Here is a 10,145-nt window from a genome sequence, read left to right on the forward strand (position 1 = left end):
AATTATGAAGCATGAATAAACCATAAGTAATACATACTTTATGATGTCTCAAATACAATTTGAGGAAATGCAAATTAATCTATTATAAAGGAATGTCAAAGATTGCCTGGAGGTCCTGGAAAAATATGCAGATGTTATCCTTATTATGATTATAATCATGTTCCCATGAGTTTACACTTATGTCAAAACTTACCAGATAGTATACTTTAAAAATGTACAATTTATTCCATGTCACTTATATCTCAACAATTTTTAAATGACTCAAATTAATAATATCAGTCATTGACACTTCAGAAAATCAGGGTTTAGTAAATCTCTATTGACTCAACCATCTAACTTCCCATACCTTGTAGGGGCAGCCTTGCCTCCGTAGCAGAAAACACAGGTGAGCAAGGAAGTTCATTTCCATGTGAGTTAAAAGGATTGTTGCTGGATCACAAAAGCCACTCCATAGACAACTGGATTTCCCTTTACTTCCTTTTATTGTCTGTGTAGCAATGGTCTTGAAGTAAACAGGCCAGCGAGGCTATAGACATCCATAAATCTTTTATTGACTCTGATGACTTGAGCTATAAAATATACATTTCTGAAAACTTCTGCACTCAGAGATCTCGCAGAGTCACAGTCACTAGAACCTGTGTGGCTTTTCCTTAGAAAAACATTTCATCTTTATTGATGCAGTCTCAGCCAACACTCAACCCAATTATGTTTCCCTCTAGTGCCAATAGTTTTATAACTAGTGACACTAGTCCACTGAATTGTTTCACAGGGCAAACAGCTACTTTGAAGGACCTCTGCAAGACATTCTAAACACTGTGAGGCCTTATGTGATATCCCCAAAGAACAAGAAAAACTTCATTTTTTCTCCAGAAGCACTGGAAGTTGTCACAGTTGCCTCTTCTCAAAATGATCTGAGACCATATACCTCTGTGATTCAGATAAAAAAAATAAGGGCCAAAAAGCCCTGCAGTCTCTCCCAGGAAACTTTGGTAGCAAGGCAAAACAGGTCAAAAATTGAGTAAGAGCTATACTTTGTCACCACATCGTCCTCTCTGAGGCACTCAAAATACAAATCTCTACAAAAGTTTTCACCTATCTTTATGTTGGTGAAATCCTATTATACTTTCACTCTACTCCACAGGAAACAGAACTTCCAAAATTAAAGGTATTCAAACATATCCCTGAAAAGAGTAGTCTTTTCAGTAAGTTGCCAGTAAAACTAGATCAGGTCCTGAGGTAACAATGGAGTGGAGTAGGTTCATGCATCTAAGTAGTAAGATGAAGGAATGAGAATATCCTAATAGCTGAGGCTACTCATGATTTCCTACAACTAATGAAAAAAGTTGGCCTACATGAGCACTTTGGGGTGGTAACTGACACAGACTCTACGGATCTCCCAAATGGTGAAAATGGAATAGCCACAAAAACTAGCAGTGATCTGCATCTGTTAAGATCCCTAGGCAGGTTTAAAGAGTACAACATAGCTACACATGCTTCCCACATGAGTGAGAGCTATACTCTGTCATCATATTGTCTAATACTTATGGGTAATACATGAATATTCAGATACATAAGATTCAAATCAGGAGTTCTTCCTGGAGGATAGCTTAAATGACCACTATACTAAGAAAAAAGCACACTCACAATGTATCTAAAGCCTTTGTACAAAGGGAATTCTTCAGTGTTAAATTTGACAAAATAATTTGCCACATTTACTGCACATGGGCTCTCCTGTGTCTTAATAGGCCAGAGTTTTGGCTAAAGGATTTCTCACAGTCACTGCAATCATAAGGTCTTTGACCAGTGTGAACTGTCTCATGTTGAATGAGGTAGTTTTTGCGGGTAAAAGATTTTCCACATTCATTGGACTGATAGGGTCTTTCTCCAGTGTGAACTCTCCGATGCTGAAGGAGGGCAGAATCTTGGCTATAGGATTTCCCACATTCACTGCACTCATACGGCCTTTCATTGGTGTGAACTCTTTGGTGTTGAATAAGGTAGGTTTTGCGGATAAAAGATTTCCCACATTCACTGCACTCATACGGACTTTCATTGGTGTGAACTCTCTGGTGTTGAATAAGGTGGGTTTTGCAAATAAAAGATTTTCCACATTCACTGCACTCATAAGGCCCTTCTGTGAGCCCTTGTGTTGAAAAAGTCCAGAGCGATGGCTAAACAATTTTCCACACTCCCTGCATTCATATGGCTTTTCTCCAGCATGAACTCTTTGGTGTTGAATGAGAATAGATTTCTGGCTAAATGATTTCCCACATTTACTGCACACATAAGGCCTTTCTCCAGTGTGAATCCTTTGGTGATGAGTAAGGTAGACATTGCAACTAAATGATTCCCCATATTCACTGCACTCATAAGGCCTTGCTCTAGTGTGTATTCACCTGTGTCAAGAGAGGTTAACACTATGGCTAAAGGATTTCCCACATTCAATGCAGTCATAAGGCCTTGTGCTTATGTGGGCGCTCCTGTGATGATGGAGATTAGTGTGATGGCTAAAAGATTTCCCACATTCATTGCACTGATAAGGCCTTTCTCCAGTGTGAACTCGTTGATGTTGAATGAGGACAGATATCTGGCAAAAGGAGCCACATTCATTGCAGTGATAAGGCTTTTCTCCAGTGTGAACTCTTTGGTGTTGAATGAGGTAAGTTTTGCGACTAAATGATTTCCCACATTCACTACACTCATGATTCTTTGCTCTAGTATGTGATCTTTTGTGTCGGAGGAAGCCAGAACTTTGACCAAAGGATTTCCCACATTCACTGCATTCATAAGGCCTTTCTCCAGAGTGAACTCCTTGGTGTTGAATAAATACAGATTTCTTGCTATAAGATTTCCCAGATTCAATGCACTTGTATGGCTTTCTGCTAGTGGGAACCCTACAGTGTTGGATGTTTCTGTGTGATCTCTCAATGTTGAGAAAAACTTGATGCTGGAGAAAGTCTGGGGTGGCTGGAAAGTCTTTCCTGACCTTCCCAAAGGTAAAGGGTTTCCCTGACACATGGAATCTGTAGTTCTTCATAAACAAGGCTTGGACCAAGTCCATTTTCAAAATTTTCTCATCACTTTCAAGTCCCAGGAGCTGGTAAAGGTCTATACTCAACCAAAAACCTTTTGATGCCCCAACCAAGCTTGATTTATCTCCAAGGTATGTGGCTTAGAGACCAGTCAGGTGTAAAATGTCTTTCAGGACTGGTATACAAATCTTACAGGAATGAGACTTCTGGATGAATGGACTTGCTTTTTGAGTCCTGACCTGTGACAGTCCTGCAAAAATGCTCTGCTCACAAGGCGCTTTCTCAGCGTCTGCCCCACACCAACAACCTGAAAGAAGAGAAATGCTGATGAGGCAGATGCAGGTTTACTGTGGTAGGAAGAATAAGTCCTATCAAAATTTGTGTCAGACATACCATGAATTAATCCATGGCAATGGTCTCAGAATACAAGAGCTAGTGACAATTTGAGAAAAGGGCCTCTAAAGGGCACACAAAGACAAAAGACACAAAGATGGGGTGCACTTCAAAGAGGCAGGTTTTTTTACTCAATCCTCTGGCAACAACCTTCATCAATACCTTGTTTTCTGATGACATGGGCAAGCCACACAGAGTTTACTTGTGCCCAGGTCCAGGAAAATCTAATAGTAACCAAATACTGGTATGCAAGGACTATTTAAAAACATGTACACATCTTGGCCAGATGTGGTGGCTCATGCCCGTAATCCCAGCACTTTGGGAGGCTCAGGAAGGAAGATTGCTTGAACTCAGAAATTCAAGACCATCCTGGTCAACATGATGAGTCCCTTATCTCTACAAAAGATGAAAAAAAAATTAGCTGGACATGGTGGTATGTGCCTGTAGTCCAAGTTACTCAGGAACCTGAGACAGGAGAATCACTTGAGTCCAGGATGTCAAGGCTACAGTGAACCAGGACTGTGCCACTGCCCTCCATCCTGGGTGATAAACAAAAACCTGTTTCAGAAAATAAAAACATGCATACATCTAATGGCACATTGCATGTGGGTCAGTGTTCAAGACAACAGTAGGTGGTTCACTAGAGGAGGAATGGGTGATGCATGGAAGCCAGAATTTGGGAGCAGCTAGGGGCTGGAAATCACAGATGAAATGACAAGTCAGAAAGTGTCTAGAATAAGGGGAAAAGAGAGAAATAAGGTGCATCCTATGGAATTGGCAGGGAGTAATCTCTAAGAACATTGGACAGGTTCATAGTAAGATTGGAAAATAGCCCTGTGTTTTCCCCTCCCTTAGATGTACCTCACCAAGGACAGATCTCCTTTGAGAGTATCTTGCTATGTTCACCTTGTGACGCAACCAGGAGGCATCCCCCAATCCTGGTTATGCAAGTACATAGGACCTGCATGATGCAGACCATAAAAGGAAAACCAGCTGGCACCGACACAGAGGAACTCAACACATGACAAACTATAGCATAAAAATAATGTACTAGAATATCTTGTAGCAGGGTCTTCCTGAAAAGCCTATGGACCAATTAAGTGATAAAATGACAATGCCTGCAACTCATGCCACAGACAAGCTGAGAAGATTTTAGCTAGAGAAAAAAGCACAACGTGGAACACAGTGGTGTCTGGAACTGGACATAGTCACCCTGTCACAGATAGGGCAAAGACAAAAAATTTAGACTAACAGGAAGATTCCTTATGCCCAGACCGTTCCCTGCAAGTCTGAAGGTACTAGGTGTTAAGGCAGTTTGGAGAGTGCTTTGCTCTAGGTAGTATACACAGCTCAGCACTGTCTCCCACAGGGCATATGCAAGAAACTGGGGAAGTCAGAAGAGCCTCAGGTCTTGGTGTAGAAAGACAAGGGCTGTCCCAGGAACAGGGGAAAGGCAGAGACCCACAAAGAACACTAGGAAGAATACGAGGGCCTTATCCAGGGATGCCATAAGTGCCAAGTTCTCCAGCATTACATTGCAGAATAGGAATCTCTGAGTCTCATCAAGGAGCTCCCACTCCTCCTGGGAGAAGAAAATGGCCACATCCTCAAAGGTCACAAAACCCTGTCATGATGGGACAGTTCATTCCATAATGAGCATCTGTCCTAGGACCCCAAGTTGACTCTCCCACATATCCAACCCCTGATCATCATTCTCTCCATGTCCCTACTTCAGAGAATACAACATGACTTGGTACCACTGATACCCACTATCTCCTCATGGTCCCATGGGTCATTGTGTCCTTCTTACAGCAACAACAAGCAGGCAGACAGATATCTAAGTTTTGAGCCCACCATGCAAGCAACTACCATCTCATCAACGAATTCCCCTGGAATCCTTCAGACCACAGCTCTGAAACACAACAAGGTGTCTGGGTTCACACTTCACCCTGATGTCCTCAATGCCAGGGCCCTTGGAACATCAGTTCACATTCCCTCTGCATGGACATATCATGCTTTCCCCCACACCTCTCTCACCCGACTGCACTCCCACAACCACCTGCACCCTGATCCCACAACACAGGCATCTCCTCTGCCTCCCTACTAGTTACTCAGCACAAGACATCCAGAAAGGGCTTACAAGTTCAAACAGGTTCCATGACTACCCAGATGTCTGATGATCCCCACTTTTCCAGGCAGCCCCAAATCCTGTTTTTATGGTGTCACAACCTGATTGTCCCTTGCTTCAACTTCAGCTGTCCAGAACATCTCAGGTTCACATGACCCTTTCCAACTTGCCCTGCTAAACAGTACCTAACTTTTTCTCGTGCTATCCTTCATTCAAATCCTTGCCCCAGTGTCTCTCTATCCCAGGTTCAGTGATTCTCCTAGATAACTACCTGTGCACCTAAAATGATCTACCTCCCTGATTGAAACTCCCAGACACACCAACAGTAACAGAGAAGTAAATAAGCATTAGACCTGGTCTCAGTGTCACCCTGTCTAAATTACTTCTAGGCCTCGATGTCCATCTCATATTTACTCATCCCCAAGGAGTCTTCATCATCTGCTGTGTTAATCTCCCTCCCATCCTGTTCTTAATGCCATTTCTCTCTGTAACCTCAGTTTGTGACATCAACTACCTCCATCATGGCTCCCACTCCTTTCTTTCTTGGCCTGGTATTAACATTATCATTGTAATCAGGATTGCCTCCAAATGTGACTCATATTGTTATAGGCAAAATGTTTCTGCCTGCCCCAAAATTCCTATGTTGAAGAACTAACACAATGAAGTCTCATATAACATGACAGTATTTGAAGATGGGGGTCTTTGAGTGACTATATTTTTCCGGTATTAAAAAAAACAAACAAACAACAAAAAACAAACAAAACCCTTAGGATGGGATTAGTGTCTTTTAAAGAACGGAAACAATGAGATTTCTTGCTCTCTCCACACGCTCCTTTCCCAGCAAAGGTCATGTGAGACCAAGCAAGAAGGCAGTCATTGCAACAAAGGAGCAGATCCTCACCAAGAAGTGAATCTATAGGCATCTTAATCTAAAATTTCCCAGTCTGTAGAACTGTGAGAAACAAACTTTGTTGTTTAAGCCACCAATGTACAGTATTTTATTATTAGCTCAAGATAACTAAGACACACAGCTTCATCCTAGTCCCATACTCTGAAACATCTCATACCTTTAACATGGACAAAACAAACTCCTGATATCCTGAATTGAAACTTCTCCTACTTTATACTTAACCTTCCTAGTAGATTGAGCTTTTATCCTTCCAGTTGCAAGACCCAAAACCTCAGTCATCCCTTTTTCTCTCGCATCCTCAGCATCAGAAAGTCAGACCAGACCTACAATTCAGAACTCAACTATTTATCTACTACATCGTGGCTACCACTGTTGTCTCCACCACTGACACACCTGGCTACTGCAGTAGCCTCCTCTCTGATCTTATTACCACCTCCCTCACACCCACGGTCTGTTGCCTGTGCTCAGTGACAGGGAGCCTGATGAAGCCCGGGTCAGACCACCTTCCTCCTCTGCTTAAAGCCCCCACAGATCCCGTCATCTCTAGAAGACTCCAAACATCAGAAAGAGCCAGCTTCAGGTGTGACTCCTCTCCCTCTGCTCTCTGTTCTCTTGAGAAAGAAATGAGAGGAGGCTCCCTGAACCAGGTTAGCCTCACTTCAAAGCATCTCCAAATACTTGTACCTCTGGGACAAACTTTCACATCTCATTCTATTATTTGCCAGTAATATGGGGTTCCATCCCATATAACCCTCACCCTGCACTCAGGACCTTGGGCGTAGGATTGTTCTGGGTTCCCAGGCCCAATGCCTGAAAGAGTGGCAGGTGACGGGTGCGAGGACACCACAGTCCCAGAGATCACATTGCTGAGATCAGTGAAGTTCTGGACATTCTCCACTCACCGTTCCGGGGTTTGTAAACTCTTCAGTATTAGAGGCAATCTGTGGGAGGCAGGTGATTGCTATAAGGCTCCATGGGTTCCAGGCTCCCCAATTTCCTTGCCCAGCCTAAAGCCAGGTGACCTGGGACCACTGCATTATCTCTGCTTCTCAGTCTTTGATACTGACGTTTACCAGCTATGTGACCTTATACAAGGATTAAGTCCCTCTGTGCCTATCATCATACCCCTTCAGTCTGTCACTAGAGTAGGTTTTGTGAACTTTTTAAAACCTCCCTGAAGGGAGAGAGCTCTTGTGTTCACAACGCCAAAACCCCCAGTGTTCTGGAAAATAGCAGTGGGCCAGTACAGGAGCGGGTCTGCCTCACGTTGCCTGTTCCCTACACACACACGACCTGGGTTTCCCGAATCCTCCCGGCTGTGGCGCACCTCTGAACCTTTCCACGTGCCGGTCCCTCTGCCACATTCCCACTTTCTAACGCACTGTCAGAAATAAGAACCCCACCCACGAGAAGCTCTCTGTCCTGGATACAGAGGCCCGGGCTGCAGAAAAGGGTTCAGGTGCCCCTAAGCAGAGTTTCAATTTTTAAATGGGGTGAGGGCGGCCGAGGCCAGGAGGACGCAGTGCTTACCTGAGCAGGGTCCCTCAGTGCGGCCGTCGCCATCGGACTCTGTGGGCGGGGCGGGGCCGGGAGGGACTGACGATGTGGGCGGGGACCCGGGCAGAGCCGTCGCCACCGCCACCCACCCTCAGAGCCCCGCTGCACAGCTGGGACGACGCCCCTGGCGCCTTCTTGGAACCCGTTTGTCGGCCCAGAACCACCGCGGTCGGACAAACCCGAGGCAAACCAAAATGCCCGCCACTAAGGAAGACACCAGAAATCCCGCCCAGACAAATTGGGTCGGGCGGAAATGTCCTTTCCCTGGGCCTTCTCCGGCTCAACGCCAAGGCCGCCTGGCGCACGGTCCTTTGGGTAATGTAGTTCTCACCGCTCCCCAGGTCCGCAGAGGTCGCCCTTCAGCTGGACCTCCGGTGGAATACCCAAGTGCTCTGGGAAAGGTGCAGGGAAACCTGGAAAGTGGTTTTTTCAGACTCCAAGAACCAAGGAGGAGCTTTGCTCATTTTTTTAAGGCGCCTTACAGGGATTTTTGGGAAGTATTTTCTGTAACTGATCCCTTGAGTAGAGATATATTATTTCAAGGTCCTTGAACTGCATGCTCCCCAAAGCTATTAAGTATTAAATCAGGTGCTCCCAATGAATATAAATCCAAGGGGACATTTCATCCCATAACGTCCTTTAGACAGAAGATGCATTTCCGTTTAGCTGGAACCTAATAAACACCTTTTTTTCTCTTCAAATGTACTTAGCATGGAACATTAGAGTCAACTTTCTGAGTTTCATTATGCTTGTAATTAGAATTAGAGAAATAGACTCCATATAGGGCCACGACGGGAGAAAGATAAAAGAGTATCAGGTCGCCCTGAAACAGGAGAACAAAAGTGGAGCTCTGTCTCTGGTTCCCTCAGAAAATACTTTTCTGAAGACTATAGACACTGTCCTGTTTCAAAATGGCTTTTATTAAGTGGTTCTTCTTTTCAGAAAGTTGCCATAATCCTAAAAGGAATATATTTAAGAAAATGAAATAAGAAATATTACATGGATAAAACACTGTTCCTCACTAGGTTAAACACAATCACTGACTACACTGTCAGTGTGTATCAGGCAACGAATCTATTATAGTTACAATGCTAAGAGGAGTTAGAATTCAGCAAAACAATGTTAAAATTTTGGCCAGTCTGAGACTTTTGTCTTACAATGCTCATCATTTTTTCATTTATGAAAACATCGATCAAAAATAGCTTGGGGCTAGGCATGGTGTCTCATGCCTATAGTCCCAATACTTTGGGAGGTGAAGACAAGAGGATTACTTGAGTCCAGGGGCTCGACACCAGCCTGGACAACTTTGCGAGATGTCTTCTATACAATAAATAAAAAATTAGCTGGGTATGGTGATGCCTGTAGTTGCAGCTACTTGGAAGGCTGAGATGGAAGGACCGCCTGAGCCCAGCAGGTCAAGGTTACTGTGGCCATGATCCTGTCACTGCACTCCAGCCTGGGCGACAGAGTAAGACTGACTCAGGCAAACAAAAAGGTTGGGGAGGGGGGTTGAAAGGATAGTTAAAAAGAACATTTAGGGGTCTGCCGTGCTGGGCCGGCTTCCGGGTCCGCGGCCAGGTGTGGGCGGCGCGTGCGGGACCGTGGGACTCTAGCAGTGCACAAGGCGGAGCCCACAGACTTGTGGCGTCGGTGTCGCGGCTGACGCTGTGACTGCACCCCGAGCCTCCGACTTTGCCCGGATTTACACGCATCGGTGGATGAGGCCGACCTGAGAGGAGCAGCCGGTCTCTCGCCTGCCTACTGTGAATTCTCTCCAGTTATACTGAACTCTTGAAAGGCAAGGACCAAGTCTTCTCAGAACCCCTCAAACTGCTGGGAGGACGGCCCTGGAGTTTGCCCTGCACCAGTCACCGCTGACCCCTGGTTACCTGGATTAAGTCTGCCCGGTTTAGAGCGCTGGCCGCCACCTTCAGGAGGACTTCACCTTCTCCTGGGCTCGGCTTGGCCACCTGCTTCAGTCTGGAAGCTAGAAGAGAGTAGACCAGTACTGACTAGAAGAAAAGGATTGCAACCCAGTAATTGTATACCCAGTTAAGATATAATTAATTGGAGACGGGGCAAGATGGCGACGGCATAGGTGAACTGGTGAGATTCTCTGAACGTG

At 44.9% G+C, this 10,145-nt stretch overlaps 1 protein-coding gene across 1 annotated transcript; it reads right to left on the minus strand.

The window, feature by feature from the left end:
• Positions 1-1,712: 1,712 nt before the first annotated feature.
• On the minus strand, positions 1,713-8,026 carry LOC103254988 (zinc finger protein 530-like). Its single transcript, XM_008052964.1, is given in 4 exon segments — positions 1,713-2,131; positions 2,134-3,341; positions 4,925-5,049; positions 7,994-8,026. Coding segments are annotated over 4 exon segments (1,785 nt in total).
• Positions 8,027-10,145: the final 2,119 nt, after the last annotated feature.

The sequence above is a fragment of the Carlito syrichta genome, unplaced genomic scaffold (assembly GCF_000164805.1).
Source record: "Carlito syrichta isolate Samal-C Ts95f unplaced genomic scaffold, Tarsius_syrichta-2.0.1 Scaffold287731, whole genome shotgun sequence".
In the NCBI taxonomy this organism is placed as follows: domain Eukaryota; kingdom Metazoa; phylum Chordata; class Mammalia; order Primates; family Tarsiidae; genus Carlito; species Carlito syrichta.